Genomic DNA, 20,026 nt, shown 5'->3' on the forward strand with positions numbered 1-20,026 from the left:
GGCTCACTACACTTCTGTCTTCTGTCTGTGTTCCCTATTGACAATTGCATTCTGAATATGTAATATATTCTAAGTATAATTAAAAATTAACTATATTCACTTTACTAGGAGGTGTTCGTGAATTTCTGAGTACTGTGTTTGTAGCTGCCTATACTTTTCTATTTGTATAAGTTAATCAAGTCTTCATTTTCCAAAAATGCTTTTATAATTATTTACGAGCATAGAAATTATTTTAGAATATTTTTAAGATGTTTGGTTCTTCTCTAATGACTCTAATCTTCCTCATACCTTCCCTCTCTCCAGCAAATTGGAAGAAGATTTCCTGTATATGGCTTATGCTGACATTATGGCAAAGGTAACTTGTTTGATACCTATTGCTTATATTGTGTTTTAATTAAGTTAGTGAAGAAGATAAAGAGAAATAATTTATAAAATGTTATCAATACGTTGCAAATTATCAGCAAATTTTTTCTTTCTACATGGTATCAGAGCTGCCATGATGAAGAAGATGATGATGGTGAAGAAGAAGTGAAGAGTTTTGAGGTAAGATTATATACTTGTTTTGTTTTTCTTGTCATGTTAGACATTATTTCATAGCTTCCAGCTGACATTTATGTTTTTTGGTTCATGGCTTACTGCAGCTTATTATGCCAGTGAACTGCATGTCACAAGCTGGATATGGCAGATATGACTCCCCAGATTAATATTAGTGAAACGAAAACGTGCACAGTATTACATAACATAAGATTAAATGGAGAATAATTTAGTGGCTCTTACATATTTATCTCATTTAACTTTTCAGTTACGTATTACAGATAGTAACTTATTCTAAAAGTCTGATAATAACAGACTGTATCTGTTAAATTTTCTGCCCTGCCTTTAGTTTGGATTCTTAAGATACTATAATACTACTTTTTGCAGTAGTCATTTATATACCAGTATTTATATACCAGTCATTTATATACCAGTAATTCATACAGTAGTTTTATGTTTGCATATATATTAGTGCTTCTTAATAAAATGTGAACTTCTCTTCATTGGTATTGCTAAGATTTTTGCTTGTGTTGAGAATAGGAAATCTATATTTATTGCAGTTTAATGTTGAATTTTTACTGATCATCACTGTTTAAGGATAGATATGAGTTGATTACAAGTGTAAGTGTTGAGTCCTTGTCATGTGCTTGCTCTGGGATCTGTCTCTCTTTTTCCATTAATAAAATGGAGTTTGCAAGAATTTTTTCTCTTCTGAGGGGCACTGAGGGAATTAGCTCTTTAATTTTTAAAATATTTTAATGTGTTTTGGCATATTATGATGCTGACATTAAAAGTATCTCTTTTGTCTTTCAAATCAATTAGTGCTTACACTTCATATCTGTACTAAAACACAGAAACATGAAATAAACACTTCTATGGTTTCTTAAAAAAATTCTAAATATACCGATTGATTTACTATAAAACTATCTATGCTATTCTGATTGTTAAGGAGTGTTTTGGGTCCTGTTTACTTTTACTCCATTATTTTGTAGACATAGAATGTTCTGTATGTTTTCTACATGATGCTGCATGATATAGCACTGAATTATTTAAGTACATATTCCCTATTTGATTGTATAAAGAAATCAGAAAGAATCTCAATACTAAATTGTTTTCAATCACTCAGAAGTCCAGTTGAGATACAAGTATTATACTCAATATAACTTTTGTTTCTTGGTAAATATCTCAGTATAAACCCAAATTTCAGTGGGTTTTTCTGAGTTTTTTCTTTCTTTTCCTCTGGAAATAGAGTCTATAACTTATCATTAACGAAAAATGTTCATTCCTATATGCTCATATCAGTTAGCCTGTACATACTTTTTAGATATCAAAAGCTTCATGCTTATAGATATGAAAATTGTTAAATAGGAAGTCGTTGAGATGTATGAAAAAATTTATCAGTAAGGAATTTGTTAGTGCACCTTACCTAAATTATAATGGGTTCTTTGTTCAGCATTGAATTTTTTGTCTTGAGAGAAGATCCTATTCGTTTGTTTCTCTTTATTATTTTTCCTGTAGCTGTGAAACTTATGTTTAAATAATGTATTTATATGTTCAAAAGACAATTTTATGTATGTATTTGGTCAGTCACCTGCAGAAAAACATTTTGGACTTCTTTTTCTTATTGCTATTTCGCTTCTTGTCCTTGCCCTTCCTTAAGGTGACAGGATCACAACGCAGCAAGGTAAAACAAAAAAAATATGTGTGTATTTGTCTGGGTCTAATTTTGTGATTTTTCAGGCCCAACTTCTTGGATAAGTTCAACTAAAGGGTCTTGAAATAATTTTTAACGTTTCAGTTCCAGCATGACATCTCTACCAAACCCTTTTTGTGCGCAAGCTCTTTAAAGATTTCAGGAATTATTTATGCAGTGTATGCCATGTAAAATTGTGATAGCGTTTTGGGAAAACAGTATCATTTGGCTTGTTCATGTCGTTTTGCTGTTCATGCCTTTTGTGCATCAGTTATCTTCTTTCTGGGTATAACTTAATTTGAAATACTAAAACTTTATTTGGTTACTAAGGGAAAGTAGTTGAACTTTTCTTCTGTATTTTAGCGGACACTAATTTCTGATACAGAATTTTGTTTCCAATATTTCTCACAGAGCATCAGTATTAGTTCATGTCTGATTCAGATCCTTTGGAACTGAGTCCTTAGCCTTCATCATTATAGTATGTGACAGAAACTCCTTACCTTAAATGATTCCCAGTTCTTCCATGTTTTCTCTAAGAACATAGAGGCAATAGCACTGAAACTTCAATGTTAATTTTTTTATTGGCTCAATTCCTTACACAGCCTTTTGTGTCTCATCATGAAAGCCTCACCATTTGTTTCTGAGAGGTGTGCCATGGCTGTGCAGCAGACTACTTGCCTGCTTCACGCAGGTAGAAGTCTCAGTTCCCACTGTTGACTCAGGCCGGTAGTAGTAGTAGTGGTAGTGCTGCAAGGCTGATATTCTGGGAGAAGGTGTGGTGTGTGGAGTAGCTAATTTTTGGTTCTGAGGTATATAAATAGTTATTTATGCTGTGGCTAATGACAGCTAGAGCAAGTATGTATGACTTGCTTGAGGTTTGAAACGCACAGATTTAGCTAATGGTCAGACTTCAGTCTAACTTCAAATTTCGTCTCCTGTGGCAATGTAGGGAAACAATTGTAACCTTCTCCATGGAAAAGAGCAAGGTGATTGCAATGTTTTGTTTGCTAGCCTTCTATTAACATTCAGATCACAAAAGAAAGAGGTTCCCATGCATCTGTGGGGAGAGAAGATGTATATCAGAATCAACTTTACTCTTACTCCTCCAAAAATTTGCACAGGTCTGTTCCACCTTCATATGATAAAGGCATTATCCTGGAAGATGAATGAGCTCACAAAAAGTTATTTAAAAGGTATTGTAATTGCTACAAACACAAAGTGCGTATTAAAAAAACCCAAAGAAAATATATGAACAATCTATTAATACAATTTCTTCTTTTTAAAATTCCAATAATTCAGCTATTCAAATACTACATATGTATCACTCTGTTTACCTGGTTACCATACACTAAATATTATATGCTTCATAGAAATTTTTTTCTTGCTGACTGTGAAATATTTTAAAAGGAAAAAAAAGCACAACAAGAAAGAACTTTTGCTTCCTTCATACATGGCATTAAACAGTTGTGCAGATGTGAAACTGTACATACCAGCTGTGTGTGTGCTTGTGTGCACATTTGTGTTTCTTTCTGTCTGGCGATCAAATTTAAATGTTGAAGGCAGTTCTTTTCTTCTGTCTCGTGTGTGCATGTGAAAAGAGTGACTGTTCAATTTGTATGGGGATAAAAGTGTTCTGCTCCTCTCGACTGTAAAAATGTGTGGTGTTTGAAGTATTCAATCCTTTCACAGTCAGAGCAATAGAGATATTTGGGCAAGTTTAGAGTGTGATGAAGATGCTGAGTGTATTTTATAGACTGTTTTTTTGCCCATATGTCATCCAGTGTAGTCTCATTTTTGTAAAATTAATCTGTATCGGGTTAATAGTGTGAACAATAGGGACGTGACAATAATATTCTCTGTATGTTAGTGTGTTCCTCTCAGCATTTACCTGCTGGCATTTGCTTTGAATTATTACAGTTGTCTTTGCCCCTTCCCCTTTGTCTCTAAGTTAACTTTTTGTCATATTGAACAGATGTTCAACTGACTCCCTGTAAAGTTGGTGTCACTGTCTCCTTTGATTCTATATATAGGAAATTCTTTCAAATCAAACTGTTTCACTAGCTGAAAGTAAATAATTTTCTGCATTTGAGTCACTCTGACATATTAATGTGCGCTAAATCTGTGTAGGATGAGAAGTCAAAGAGTCAAAAATTAGCTCATATTTTTAAACTAATTTGTATTAAATTGATTTAAATTGACTCTTGAAATGGGGAAATGGGGAAAATAGAGCTTCCTATGTCAGTTCTTTTCATTCCTGTTACTGGTAGAAACTTTGTTGATAGGCTTCTGTATTCACAAATTTTTTGACAAAATGATAGATTGTGCTATCACTTACCTCAGACAAAATTTTCAAGTTTCTATAGATAGAAATAATGCAACCTCATAAGGCTCCAGCCCTTTGAAGATGATTGCCTTTACATCTTACTGTCACAAGTCCTGAATAAACAACTTAATTTCCGTATACCACATATTTACAATAAGTAACTATTTATTATATGAATTAAGATCAAACTCCATATTCAATTTATCAATTCTAAGAAAGTAAACATTCCAATCCCACTGTGTAAAAATGCATTTTTCATCAGTTTTTCCTACATTTAATGGATTGTATGGAACCTAATACATGGTTTCACCCTACACTACAGAATACGTTATTTATGTATAGAATACTTTGGGTTGGAAAGGACCTTTAAAGGTCCTTGCAACAAGCAGTGGTGCTTCAATGATGAAGTCCAAAAGGAGTGATTTAGGAAAAATTCAATTTTATTTATAGAGCAGAAACCAGCATATATTGAACTTAAAGGATTAAAGCATATATAAAGTTGTATATGTAAAAAGATACAGAAGTATTATGCATGAGTACTTGGTATTTTAATTACATAGCTTACACTTAATGCATGCCTGACATTGAAATGAGCAGATGTTTTGCCAGTATAAGACCTGCCTAATAGGATTTGTTCTCTGGACTAAACAGATGTCTTGAAAATTATAAAATATGAAGACAATTCAAAGGAGAAGTATTTGTCTTCTAATAGCTGAGTTGAAAGCAATTTCTGGTTTTTACATCTTTTTATTTATTCTCTTTAGCTTAATTTCATTATTTTATTTTAAAAAAAAGAAAGAAAAAAGAACACTCTGTAAAAGTACAATCTTATGCCAGCAGTCTGTCTTTTGGAGCTTAGTGGTAGTAGCAAACATACCTCTCCTTTATGTCCTAGATCCAAGAGGATTCCAAGAATCAGTCTCTATGAATTACAAGAAAATTTAAAAATTTCAGTGACACACTTATCAGTTAAAGCTTCTCCTTACGTTTGGCAAGTTTGTTGCCTAAAAATTCAAACTAAAACTTGTGGTTTTGCCTAATTTATTTTGGCATATGGTTGCTCCTAATGATTTAAAACCCAAAAAACAGAATAAAGTAGAAAATATTTGGGCCTCTGCTTTCCAAGAGTATGATTCAAAAGTTTCCTTGGTTTGGTAGGTTTCTGGAAAAAGTCTGTAATATGAGAACACATGTGTGTACATTTATAAGTGGTCAACTTTTTCCTATATAAGTGGAAAACATCCAAGATAAAATAGATTTGTTCTTCATTGAGGATTGTTTTTGTTTTGGGGTGTGTTCCTTTTGGTTTATTTATTTTTTTTTAAATTCTCTTGAATTATTTTAAATATTTCATTAAGTGAAGTATTTTTTGCTACTTTTGTAATGGTTTAGTGAATGACAGAAAGCTCAAATTGTTGGCTAATTACTTTGGTAGTTTTCTTGACTTCAACTGGCAAGCATGTGGATGAACTGCAAAAAGCTAAAACTGTTAGCAGTGTAAGCAGTAAGCACATCTTAGAGAAATGGGGATAACCTTATCAATTTAGTATACTTTGTAGGCAATGGCTGGCCCACTTCATGTAAGTGCTGCCATCATATATATATATTCATATATATGTATTGACTGGCATGGAGAGAGCAACAGTGAAAATGCATTGTGAAGCTGAAGAAGGAACCATGATCTTTGTGGGTTATCATCAAAGAATGGTTGCTTTTTAAATAAATGCTTGTGGTTTTTTTGTTGGTGGATTGGTTTGTTTGGTTGGTTTTGGTATTTCTTTTTTTGGTCTCTTTTATTACTAATATCCTAGACATCTTGATTTCCATGGGAAATGCCACTTCTCTCATTTTAAGATGTTTGGCAATGCCTCTTCCTACTGTTCTTCTATACTGCCATTGCAAGAAGTTGGTCTGTAGATTATGCAGATACATCCTCACTGTAAGCATTCTTATAAATCTTTGATGTTCTTACCAAAAAGTATTGTATAGTGAAAGTAGTGTAGCTGGTGTTAGACTTGTGAATAGTAAATTTTGCAATGAAAAAGGGATGAAAGGGTGTTGGGTCTAAAACCAAAAGTACCTAGAAATAGGAAATAGTTTTTAAGAAAAGGAAGGCTCATCAGTTTTCAGTGGCTTCTGAAGCAAATTGAAATATTTTATTATACTGAACCTGTGATGTCATGGTTTTCTGGTGGTTTGTGTGTATGGTGTGTGCGTGTGTGTATGTTTCTGTTTTGTTTTTGTTGAACTCCCAGGAAGAGGTTTAAACATGAAGGCAAAACTTTCAAACCCTAGCATGGCTAAATACAAAGCAACGCTGCCATTTTTTTTTCCTTTTTGTGCCTCCATCTAGATCTGTCACATAATATAAAGCAAAAAGAAAGATACAATTTAACCACAGGAGAGCTAATAGTGTGAAAAAAAAAACCCTGATGAATTTTGTTTCCGCAGCACGATATTATCAAAGATTTAAGAAACAAATTTGCCAGCCTCGGCGAGAACTCTCTGGTAACAGCATAAATGTCTGTGTTGGTTTGCTTTTGAGTTAAAGGTTTCTTTTTCATTCATTTGAACATATTTCTCTTTTTTACCTCTTCTTTTTTAATTTATTACTCATACCCTCTATTTAGCAAGCCTTCATTTTTTAAACCTCTTCCATCTTCCAATGTATTTTTTCCGTAACTTGGATGGAAAGTTTATGGCAGCAAAGCTGTCATTCTGGCTACTTCTGCTGCAGCTGTTCCTGCTTTTAGGTCATACATGTTTTGGGCGTTGTGTTTTTGGACATGATACTAACTGGTTGTGTCATGTTCCTTTTGAGTAAGCTTTTTACCACGCCATCTGATGGACTCGCTGTCATAGGGCTCTATGCAACTTCCATTTTGCAACTTATACTGCTTAGTCATCCTCAATTCTCCAGCAAACTTCAATTAACCCGATGAAAGTTGAAACTCATCTGGAATTAACTGTGCCTTTATGTTTGCTCTTTATGCTCTTTGTGTTTTCAGTAGTAGTTTAAATTACAAAAAAGAAACTTCACCATTGCTCAAGCAACGCCATGCAGTATTGTTTCTTGCCGCTAGAGAATACAAAATATAAAAGCACAGTGTATTCTATCAAATATTCTGTTAGTAGGGGGGCAATCTGTATTATAAGATAATGATGTGTTTTGAAAAAAAAATTCTGAGATGCTTCTTTTACTCTAGTATTCAGCAACAACTTGCAACTCAAGAGCCACATACTGAGCAGTATGAAGTTATGGTCACACTATAGAAGATTATTTAGAGTATGAACTGTTGCACAAAAACACAGCACAAAAGTGCAAGTTTGATACATGCAGCATATATAATGAACATGGGCTTTGAAGTAACCTAATGATTCACAATTGAGATTACTCTTTCCAGATAAACTGCTAAAAGCATTTTAAAGAAAAATACCAAGTGGAGATTATTACTTGAACCTGTCAATTATTTGTTCAATAGCATCGTATGTATTAAAATGGTTCATGATGTTGCCATAGAGCCCATATACTAAGAGAAAACCAAGAACCTTTGGGGGATTGATAGTAATTCAAATCTCATGTTAAATGACCGGAATTTTTATTCAGGAAAAAGAAATGGAAAAGCAAAAGCTTCTGTATCAACAAGCCAGACTGCATGATCGGGGTGCTGCTGAGATGGTTCTGCAGACAATCAGTGCAAGTAAAGGTAAGGTTTTGGGTGTGTAGATTAAATTTTAAATTTTATTTATAATGAGCTTTGAAGTGATTTTATTTTATATTGGGCAAAACTTGCAGGTGTTTGTCTCTAAGGTTTCCTTTCAAAATGAATGTTCAAAAGTTTTGATAGCTAATCCGGAAAAGTATAATGAGTAATTTTCATGAGCCTATTGTTTCTTTCGTAGTTATAACTAATTTTTGTAGTGCTAATTTTGAGGATGCGTGAAGTACGTCATAGCTTTATAGCTACATTATAGCAACATTGAATGACAAAATGGCCCTCAAGCTCTGGAATGTGTACAGTTCTGAAGTAGGTGTGGACTTGAGTCCTTTCGTTATTTCCTATTCTCCAAATATCTGCTTTACTAGAATACTTCGATAAAATATTTCAGAAGTTTAAATGATGCTTCTTCCCTTAGAAACCATCTTATTCTAAGGTTTATACTTCAATTTTTTTCTTTTTGTGATTTGTTTCTACAATAGTGATGTTTCTAAAATTCCTGATTACAAATTTTGTTTACTGTAGTTAAATGCTTGGGTCGCTGTCGTTTTCTGAAGAAACCAGAAGAAAACATCTGCAGAGAGGACATATTGTTAAATTTGAAAGCTAGTTTATCATTGTGAGCCCAGCCTTAAATCAACTGTTGGATACTTCAGTGGTTGAAGCTTTATTTATATTCAGTGAACTCAGTTATTCCTGCCTTATATCTTGCTTCTTCTGTGTATTTTGTATGCATTACACTTTTGTCTATAGGCACTCATGAAGAAATTAAGGAAAAATAGGTCAGTTTTGCAATTCATTGAATGGATAAATAAATTAATGAAATATTCTTAATTTTATATATGATCCAAAAATATATTTTAAAATATTTTTTAAGGTGAGATGGGGCCAATGGTTGCTGCTACCCTAAAGCTAGGAATTGCCATCTTAAATGGGGGAAATTCTACTGTTCAACAGGTAAGCTACTAGTTTCTTCTACCCATTCTAGCCAGTATACATCTTTATACCATGGTCATTATTACTGTAGTAGCGCATTAAGTAGTGTGACTATTTGTCACACACTGTTTATCCTCTTACTCTTGTGTGCAGGATAAAATCATAAACAAAATACCTTGTTTGGTGGGTATTTCTTATTTATTTGCAAGGCTAAAAGAGATTTATTTTGCACTTCAGGTGTAAGGGGGAAATTCTATGTTGTGTCATTTACTTCTGCAGGAATTCTTTGGGAAGGGGAGTTTTCTTGGGAGATTGCTATTGTCCTACAGCCAGTAGAGCAAAATTGCTGATCTCAGTTTTCACCAAAAAGAGTGATACATACCTTTAGAAGTCCTTAGCTTATGCAATGGAGACTCTTGCTGATAAAAGCAGAGAAAATCCTGAATAACTAATCTGTTGTAAGATAATTTGGTGCCCAGTGGACAAGTCTGATATGATTAAAGGATCCTGCATTTTCAATGTTCTGTACTAGTTGAAGATTGCTATGTTGAGAAGGGTTTATACCTGCCATTACTAAATTATTGTAGTACAGTTTAAAGAATACAGACAAGTGGGAATAATTAAGGTCCCAAGTGAAACAGCTGAATGCAATCAAAATAATGTTCATTTCAGAAGCTGTCATTGCCAGGAATTGACATGAAAGACTGCAAGTAGTGCAGAAATTATTTGCTTGAACCACTGCCAGTTCTTTGTGATGTCATGATATCAAATTAGGAAAATCATGAAATTTGTAATCCTGCAATCTAGTTTAAAAAATAATTTGTTAAAGTCTTAATGAATCAAAATGCAGGAAACAGTATTTTTACATTGATAGAAATGCCGCTACTCTAAATTACATACTTATAAAAGCATTGGTAATACAGTTAGAATTCTTATTTTTTCAGTTATCTCATTTCTACCTGTTTTTTCTGGTATTATGCTGAACTTTCCAATTTCCTTTAGGTTCTAAGATGACTCTTCAGTCTTCCTTGGGAAGAATAGCATGGGTGGGGGAGAGGAACAGTGTTGATTTTGAAAAGTCATTATTATCATCATCCTCTGGAACTCTTTGCTTTCATTGGTATAATGTTGTTGATTGTGGTATTCTTTTTCTGTCGCCTTGGGTCTGCCTAGGTTTACACTGATACATTTTGCTAACACTGTCTGCTTATGTGCTCTCCATTTTAGAGGTTACTTATTATCCGCTTTTCCTATTATTTTTGTAAAAATGATTTTACTTCATTCAGAACATGAATTCTTGTAACTTTGCTACTAAGATTGATCTTTAGCATTGTGGGTTTTCTCCACAACTGACAGCTCTAGTATCATCCTGTATCTTTCTTCAACAAGGCATTGCATTCTATAATCTAGCTCACTCAAAAATTCTTGGTATTGCAATCTGTTTTCAGATAGTTATTACACATTATAATAAAGCCAAAAAAATTCAAATATGCTCAAATTACTAATAACAGGCTGTTGCAGCTAAAATAATTTAAAACAAATTGAGGTTATGAAAAGCCCCATCTGGTGTTGAAACAATAGTGTCAACACAAATTTTTAGCATAGTAGTGGCAAGATTGCATTTATATTAAACACTAAATTCTTCTGGCTGTGTTGACTTCAGTCGCTATCTTTATTTTCCATGCTTTAGGAAGGCATAACTAAAATGTATGACCTTTTCTATAAAGTACATAAGCATTAAATGTTCTTTTTGGTTTTGATATCTGGATTTTTCTCTGCAAGGCTGTTAAATATTACAGATATTTCCAAACAGCAACATCTCTAATAGTATTGAGCCCATATAGTTTTAAGTTACCTAGGTTATCACGTAATAAGGATTTTAATTCTCTGCGTAAATTATTTGTGTTTGCTGCAGAAAATGCTTGACTACCTCAAGGATAAAAAGGATGTGGGATTCTTTCAGAGCCTTGCTGGTCTTATGCAGTCCTGTAGGTAAGAAAGTATCGACTTGAAAAATTTATTATTTTGGATTTATATTTGATTCCATGGTATTTATAGTTCTGGAATGATCCTCTACATAGATCTTACAAACAGCACTTGGGGATTGTAATGTGCTAGATTTGGTTTAAGGACAGGGTGGTGCTCATGGTGTGAAAATCTTTGTGATATGGATCTACCTTTGTAAGAAAGCTCTTTTCAAAAATATTTACGGAATTTGAGTCTACTTGAGATATGGCAGAAAACAAGTCCAGAGTTACGAACATTCCTCAGTGGCGAATCCTTAGCTCTGGGGTATCCAGTAATCCTGCAGAGATCAAGTTAATGATCAATGTTAAGTAATCATAAACATTTTGGGAAAACCTAGCTTTGTTAGAATTATTCGTAGGACTTTTAAGAAATCAGAAAAAGAAATAGAATGTCTAATTTATTACTAAATTAATGAATTTTAATAAATTGAGGTGATACTATGACTTTTTTTGTCCATTCGTGCTTATTTCATATATAAATGTATGTGTTTAAATGTTTTGTATGTAATTTCTTAGAATAAGCCGTATCAGTAAATGTTGTATTAATGAACATAAAACATAGGACTAAAAGAGGCTCCCTGAATCAGTTGATTCAGTGTTCTTGTTATGTCCAGGGTATCACGTTATGTATTTCTTTTTCTTAATTATGTATTCTTTTTTCTTAAAGCTGTCTGTGGCCAAGTTTTATTTTGAAATCAGTGAGGTTTCTTGCCAGCAGAGGTGCTGTCACAGTTCTATGTTCATCTGACTTTTATAACCATTTTTGCTTATGAACAAAAGTTATCCCTGGCCAGCTGGCATGCACAGCCCTGAAAAGCAGAACCTCGCAGGTTCACTAATGAAACATGAGGTATATGGTCCTTAAATCTGGTTAGTTGAATGCATATTCCCTTTTGGCAGCTTCAGCTTTTCAGAACATGGAGGGAGAGAAACACTAAGTGGAACTAATAATGGCAGTTTCTTAATGGACCTTGCTGCTTGGTATGAACAGGGCTATAATAAAAAAGTAGTCAATAACTTGGCTTCTTTATAGCACCTAAAAATGAGTATGTGTATCATAAATGCATTTTTTGGTCAATCATACAGAGCTGAATTCTGTGGTCACTTTCATGGCAAAAGCAGGTTAAGGCTGTTGAACTGAGGTTTGTAATCTCGTAAAAGACACATATATCAAGCCACTGAGATGTATCTTTTTAATACTAGTATGCTTGTAAACTTCAATGAAATCACACATCCTTTTTAACTTCCACAGAATTAAATATTGCATATATTTAATTAATCACAGGAAAAATATAATTTTTCTCACCGCAGTGTTCTTGACCTAAATGCGTTTGAACGTCAGAACAAAGCAGAAGGCCTTGGCATGGTGACTGAAGAGGGATCAGGTACTATTGATTCAACAGAAATTTTCCATTACCTTTTTAAGTTTTGCAGAAACAAGCTGAATTTGAGAGAACAGACGGGAGGTTTAAGTTAGGTATAAGGAACAGGTTCTTCACCCAGAGTGTGTTTGGGCACTGGAACAGGCTCTCCAAGGAAATGGTCACAGCACCAGCCTGGCAGAGTTCAAACAGTGTTTGGACAACGCTCTCAGGCATGTGGTGACATTTTGGGGTGTCCCACATGGGGCCAGGATTTAGGATTTGATGATGCTTATGGGTCTCTTCCAACTCAGGATAGTCTATGATTCCATGAACCCTATAAATACATATCTAGAGGCTGAATCCAAAACAGGTTTTCTAAAAGTGATTTATATTTAATTGACACACCTAAGCAGTCCTTGTCCACAGTACATCATTAGCTGTCTTGAGTTTCAGAATGGTCTCAGAGGACTCTTATCATTCTGAAGAAGTGAAGACATTACATGTAAAATTGGAAACATATTCCAGTTACTAACAGCAGTGTTTATGCATGTAAAACATTTCAAAAGTCCCCAGCCAGCATAAAATTAAATTAAAAATTCCCACCTGATTTCTTAAACTGAAACCCACACCACTTACTTAAGACATGAATTAATTATAAGAGTTTGATGGAAATCTATCTGCTCTGTGGAAAAAAGTCTGGGAAAGCTTTTTCTTTGAAATATTTTTTTTCTATTTGTCTTTGGGGAAATATTGCAAAATTTTCACTCTGCTTTTGACTTTGAACCAATTTGGCTTTCCACCCTTGGTGTTGTTAGTTCACTGTCAATTTCTTCCTTCTGTTTGATAGTAAGTTCTACTACTCCCTTACTGTGATTGTCTGGATACATTGAGTTCATTCTTACATGCTTAATAGAGCTACCAAAGCACATTTTCTTCCCTTCAGAATTTTTTACAGTGCATTTTTATGTTTAAATCCTACAGTGACCTAAACATTTAACATGTTTTTATCTTAAAAGCAAGGTAAAAAAGCTTGACTGTATTATCCCTATTGCATTTGAGGGATCATAATTCATACCAGCAACACTGCATATCTCATTGTCCCTTGTGCCTGTAGGTCTTTTATGCGGCCTATTTCTTTAATGTTCAACTGCTTAAATAAAGATTTTTCATTAACTATCATGTTTGTCTGAATGACTTCAAGGCCAGTCAAAAATTCTGCTTCTCTGAATGTGCTCTCTCAGTTTAAATTATAGATTAAATCTTTTTGGACTTATATGAGTAAAAAAAAATGAACCCATGTGGATAAAATTCAGTTACAAGATTGTAAATTGAGCACTGGTACAGCTATCTGGCATATAAATTTTGGCCATTACTGTCATGTTTTACTGAAGATTATTCTGCACAGCCTTTGTGTTCTTTTAGACAACATTTCTACCTTTACTAACTAAAGTTACTCATAATGTTGGATTCTGAACTGGACTCTCCAGATATGGGCTCATTGTTCTTTTGACCTCTGCCTTTGTTTCTAGAAATTACTGATTTTGCATGCAAATATAAATAAATCTCTAAATGCTGCATAATTGACTCTACTGATATTAAGAATATTTTTGTGCTTCTTCATTTGAGGGATTTTTTTTCATTTTGTTTATTTGATGTTTCTCTTTTAGTACAGAACTAATTTTGGCAAAACCAATACTAACTATATTTTGTATTTACTAAAACAAATTCTCACCTTTTTTTCTTTTTTTCCTGTTTCTTTTTCTTTGAACTAATTGTCCTGTCCTCCCTTCCTCAGTCATCACCCATGAGCGTGGTAATTATTAAAAACAACTGCCTATTCCTTATTTTCCCTGCTCTTAGCTTTGTGTCAGCACTGTACAGCTCCTGAATATCACTAGATTTTTCTTTACTGTAAGACTACTAAACGAGTGTGATTTTTCTGTTAATATTAAAATTATTCATTCTAAAATTCTTGGTTTACATGTCAAACCTTCCCATTTTGGTCTTCCTCTCTTCCTCAGGATTTGCACAGTGACTGAAACAGTAGATGTAAGAGCAACAAGCTTTTTTATACTTTTCTTTCCTGTTTTTTTTAATATGTTTTCATTTTAGCTAGCCCAGTATTTGCAATGGACGAATGTTAAAAGGAAAAATAATAATATATACATACACAAAGCCTTGTGCTTTAGTCTTCCTGTAGCCTTTTTATTGTGTATTGAATGTGGCTTTATTGCTGCATTGATTTGTGCAAGCACAGGAAATCAGTGGTGGATCCAGTGAGGATTTGAGGGTGGTTAGTAAGGAGAGGACTTGACACTGGCTAGGTTTATCTAATGCTGTCAGGAGTTGATACAAGAAAGAGGTGGTGCATTGCTAATTTAGAGGAAACAATACTGTTTACAGGTGATTCTTCCTTACTATGAAAGCTACTTGGTGTGTCATGGTTGCAATACCTCACAGTTTCCTTACTTTGAGTAAAGGAAGAGCTTTGTAGGAGCAGTTGCCGTGAGATGTTCACGTCACCATGTGAAAAGAGAATTTAAAATAAAAAATATGTATAGCAGTCAGCAGAAACAATGAACTCCAACACAGCAGATGTCTTTTCATTAGCCAAATGTTGGGGAGGAGGATGATCTGGTGTTTTATTTGTTTTCTCAGTGGAAATTTTCTATTTGGCAACTTAACAAAATTCTACAGAGTGATTAGGATAATTTTTTTGTTGTTTGTTTTCTTTGTTACTGAGCAGTAGCAATGTCAAGATACAGGAATCATTGCATCAAAGATTTCTTGGCACAAAAGGATATTTGCAAATATCATCTTTACTTACATATTAATATCTAGCTATTGAAAATTCAAGACAAAAGAAAACCATATCCAACCAAAAAAGACTCTAATTTTCCCTTTCAAAGTTACATTATTGTTAATAATATGCTACCTTCAAATAGTAATTTTTTTTTTTTTTTATATTATGAAGCACACCTTTTTCAGGCAATTGAAAAATAGTCTATATAAGTGTTGTACAGGTACTGGTATTAATACCTGATAGCATTAAGAAAGCCAAGCCAGTGTGTCTGTGGGAAAACTCCTGTAGTGAACAGTTTCAAAGTATCCTAGATACTAGGATACTAGGATATCTGAGCTCATATGTCTACAGTCCTGTGAATAACCATCTGTAAATAGTACAAAGGAAGTAACAAAGATGAGAAAGATTTTCTTTTGATTTTGTTTTTTTGAGAGAGATGCTTAGTACATGAGTAATTAATTGCTCCTCAATTAAAGATATTTTTATTGACTCCCAAGGAAATGATGGGATGTAAAATGTGCATTTTGGCCTGTTTCTCATTTCATCTGAATTGGCTGCAGAAGCACATTCATGAGTAATTGTCATTGACTTTGCAACCTACGTGCCTGAAACTGTTATTCCCGAAGTCAAAGAAAAACTTATGGGAATAAAGTCAACTTTTCCTCATGTGCAGTTCTTGTTTCTGGTCCCATGCCAACCTTAGCAATAGATAGAAAGCCCTTTATTGAGTCAACATGGATGTGAAATTTATTGCTCTATTCCAATTGTTTCTTTGTGCTGTCCACATCGTAAGTGCCTTGTCCTGATATTCCTCTGACTGGTACTACCTTCCCTTTCCAAACCCTGGAACCCCCACTGGTAACAACATTGATGGTTCTTTAGCAAATGTGTTTCTTACTTGTTTTTGTGGCGTACTCAATGTTGTTTCTTCTGTATGTATTTTGTTTTGATTGTTCTGTTTCCTTTTCCAAAAAAGGGGGGTTCAAAATCAAAGACGTGTAGAAATACTTACTATTATGCAGTGGTTTGTCATTTAACACTCATACTCCTTGCCATTTCACTGTGAGTCACAAAAATCTTGAAAGTGCAATGTTTTTCTCTTTTGGAAAGATTTGTTTTACTTACATGAAGTACAAAACTTAAGAAGTTAAATTTACACTTAGATTATTTTACCATTTCCCCCCCATTTTCAGGAAATCTTTATTTTAATGTTCAATTTTTTGGTATTTTATCATGGCTTTCTTTCATTTCTCTGTAAGTTTACAGAAATCTTATTTAATAAAATTTAATTTTAGAATGAGACAGTAGCTCTTAAAGGACTTTTACCAATCTGAGAAGTTCATATGATATAATAACTAGCTGTGGGTTCACATCAGGGCTGGTTTCAGCCATTAATAATGTGGAATTAATAAATATGCTTTTGGCCTTCACCAACCTAGTCATACTTAAATTAGATGCTTAAATTCTGTTTAATCCACTGTAGCCTGCATTGGAGAAGTGTTTTACACATTCATAAAACTGTATTTGAATCAGTGTTTGCATTTAAAAGGGAACATAAATAACTTTAGAGAATTTTACTCACTGAGGAAACAAGTACATTTCTTACTTGAATTAGATTGTTGAGAAGTAAAACACATGCAGCATTCACAATCCAACCTAATATTGTTGGGATCTTTTGATAAGAATAAATTCACTTGCTTTATCATGGGACAGATTTACTTTTGCTTAACAGCTATCATAAAAAAAGTACTGTTCCCCCTTGAAAGCTGAAAGTATTTTTATATTTCTCTAATATGTACTATGGACCCTGTGTTTCTGAGTAGCAATAGAAGTCAGATCTTTTCTACTGAGAATTTAAAAAATAAAATCAAGAAAGAGGGAGAGAATAATTGAATTTTGACACATGCACTTTCAATGAAAAAAACCCCATGTATTTAATTTTTCATTGAATTTTATTTCTGTTTCCCACACATGATACCTCTGTTCCTGTATATCACAAACACAAACTGCCAGTTTTGCAAAAGCTGAAGGCTTAAAGCCTTTGTGTGTACAGCCATACCATTTACATACAGCATGAGCAATGGCAGCATTTTAACATCTAAGCAAATATTTGCCAGAATATATCTAATATCAACAGAAATTTAAAGAATGTTTTTTTCATAATAACCTAAATCATACTATATGAAGTGTGTATGTTTGTAAGTACATTCTTTGCAAATCTCTGTGTGAACTGGCATGAATTTGTGTGCACAGCAGCAAAGGTTGCTCTCCTGAATTTTATAGAAAGAAATGGATCTCCATTTCAGTTCTACAGTTACCAGTGAGGCACTGCTTTTAGTCAGTAAGTACAATGTGAAAATTATAATTCCTGTCCATACCAACATTGGTTCTAGTCTGATTTCGACCAGGTGTAAAAATTGAAAACCAGGATGTTGTAAATCTTAGTGTGTTCAGATGGTTTGAGATGGGCTTTTTCTACTTCATTTTAAAATATGTGAAAATATTTCTTAAAGTAACAGACCTTTCAGCTTTTGTGCAATGATGCACCTAAACATCTTCTGATTTTGAAGAATTTTGCTATAATTTGTGTTCAAGTTGTGATTTATTTATAGTTGTTTTGGTTTAATTTCGATTTCTGGTTAATGCACTAAATAATGTCTTAGTTTTGATTTGCCAATTTAAATATACTCATTTTCTGTTGTGAGACAGAACCAGGAGTAAAAAAACAAGGCAGGCTTAAAACTTAAGAGAGTATAAAAAAAAGAAATTTATTAACTACACAAACAAAGGGAGAAAAAACCAAATTCAGAATAAGATTTTTTTTCAGATTACTCTTTTTTTCTTTCTTTCAACTTTTATAACAACAAAACAAATATACAACAACTACTTTGGTCAGTTTACAACTCAGTGTTTTTTAGTCCACTTTCGGAGATAGAAGCTTTTTCTTGTTGAAGCTGTAGGGATTTTTTTATAAGAAGGAAGAAAACAGTCCTCTCATGGTTTTATTTTCACGATTTATATTCGCCCAGACTTGGAATTGTGACACTCCTCCCATCCACAGCCTTTTAAAAGTTGTAGATGTGGACCATGTTTCTTTCATGGGGTATTACTTTTAAGAATGAAATGTTTTACAGCAAAGGTTCTCTTTATTTTTTTTCTCTGTTCATGCTTTATTTTCAGAAACTGAGATCCCTTTCTTTCCTCGGGACAAAATATTTTTAACATAGGTGTTTTTTGGTCAAATCATTTATTAAATGGAACATCTCTAACTCTTCATGTCTTTCTTCATGGTTTGTAGGAATATTTAGTACATTAGTTCATCTCTGCAATTTTATAAAAGGATTTTCAGCCATTTTGACAGCATCTCTTCATTCTCCTTCTGTTTAAAATAACTTAGCTCTTGCTTTACTGACTTCAGAAATCTTATTCCCTTTCATATTCAAAGGAAGGCCGGAGGTTTTGCAAATTTTATCTGAGCACTAAAGAGTTAAAGTTTAACACAATTACAAGAGTTGGGCCAGGCTCAGGCCGCGCTGTGGGGCGGCTGAGGTGTCAGTCAGCCTTTCTGGGGCTGGGCTGCAGCCCCACACTGCTCATGGCCGCCCCGGCTCCCAGACAGGGCCCGACCCTGCTCATGGCCACCCCTGCTCCCAGACAGGGCCCGACCCTGCTCATGGCCGCCCCTGCTCCCCACACAGGGCCCGACCCTGCTGATGGCCGCCCCTGCTCCCAGACAGGGCCCGGCTGCCTCCCCCAGGCCTGGTCCTTCCGAAACTGCTCCGAGCCAGCAGCGGGAACCCGGCCCCTCCCAGAGCCGCAGGCCCGTGGAGGAGGAAGCCATGGAGGCCTTATCAAGGAGCCTCTCCTCCCCCCGGCCATCGGGTCTCCTCGTTGGCAAACGGGGCCCAGCGGCCTCCCGAGCCTCTCCCCGCATGGTGGGGGGAAGCCCGGGTTGGTGTCACCTGCTCAGCCACCAGAAAGACAAAAAGGCTCAGTTCCAGATTACCTCCTTTGAAATGCGTGTTCACGGAGCGAGCTGACTTTCGCTAATTGGCTGATGAAGGTGTCCCAACTCCTACAGAGGAAGCTCCCTTAGAGAGAACTTCTCTCTGAGTTTCTTCGTTCCAAGTCAACCCATTACAACAGTGGAGCTAATTAGCAGGCCTTTCAATAATAAGAATGGAATTTATTTAATAAAAATTCCTAAAACCCAGTAATTGTACTAAAAGCCAGGGTCTGTATAACATTTTAACTTAAGATTTGTTTTCCTTCGTGTTCTGGAATATCTTACTTCCTAAGAGAGCAAGAAAATAGAAGTCAACAATATGAAACTGTAATTTATTCTGTAGTCTTATTCCTACAAATGGCTTTGATTCAGTGGTGCCTTAATATGTAAGAAATAGATGATCGGGCCTTTCATGGTCTTGGTTTTTCCAAGCAAGTTTCCCGATGAGTTATTTGATAAAATCATTGCCATCTCAGCAGTCAAGCTACAAGCTTTACATGTGTGATATAGGCTTCACCAAATATTTGGCTTTCTGTAATTTTTATTTTTGTGCCCAGTTCAATAAAGCATGTGACCCCATACATAACTTTAAGCATGACAGGAGTTCAATTAAATTAAAAG

At 34.5% G+C, this 20,026-nt stretch overlaps 1 protein-coding gene across 10 annotated transcripts in view; it reads left to right on the forward strand.

Moving 5' to 3' along the window:
* The window catches only part of RYR2 (ryanodine receptor 2), a 377,449-nt gene that overhangs the window by 319,826 nt on the left and 37,597 nt on the right, over nt 1-20,026 (forward strand). For 3 of the 10 annotated variants that reach the window (XM_088161537.1, XM_088161538.1, XM_088161541.1), the window contains 8 exons: nt 304-355; nt 490-543; nt 2,195-2,218; nt 8,158-8,257; nt 9,147-9,226; nt 11,121-11,197; nt 12,544-12,617; nt 14,392-14,409. In XM_088161537.1, coding sequence (XP_088017663.1) covers nt 304-355; nt 490-543; nt 2,195-2,218; nt 8,158-8,257; nt 9,147-9,226; nt 11,121-11,197; nt 12,544-12,617; nt 14,392-14,409 — 479 coding nt within the window. The remainder of the gene's footprint in view (nt 1-303; nt 356-489; nt 544-2,194; nt 2,219-8,157; nt 8,258-9,146; nt 9,227-11,120; nt 11,198-12,543; nt 12,618-14,391; nt 14,410-20,026) is intronic. The other 7 variants (XM_088161542.1, XM_088161543.1, XM_088161546.1 and 4 more) reach the window with 3 other exon arrangements.

The sequence above is a fragment of the Sturnus vulgaris genome, chromosome 3 (assembly GCF_052056855.1).
Source record: "Sturnus vulgaris isolate bStuVul1 chromosome 3, bStuVul1.hap1, whole genome shotgun sequence".
In the NCBI taxonomy this organism is placed as follows: domain Eukaryota; kingdom Metazoa; phylum Chordata; class Aves; order Passeriformes; family Sturnidae; genus Sturnus; species Sturnus vulgaris.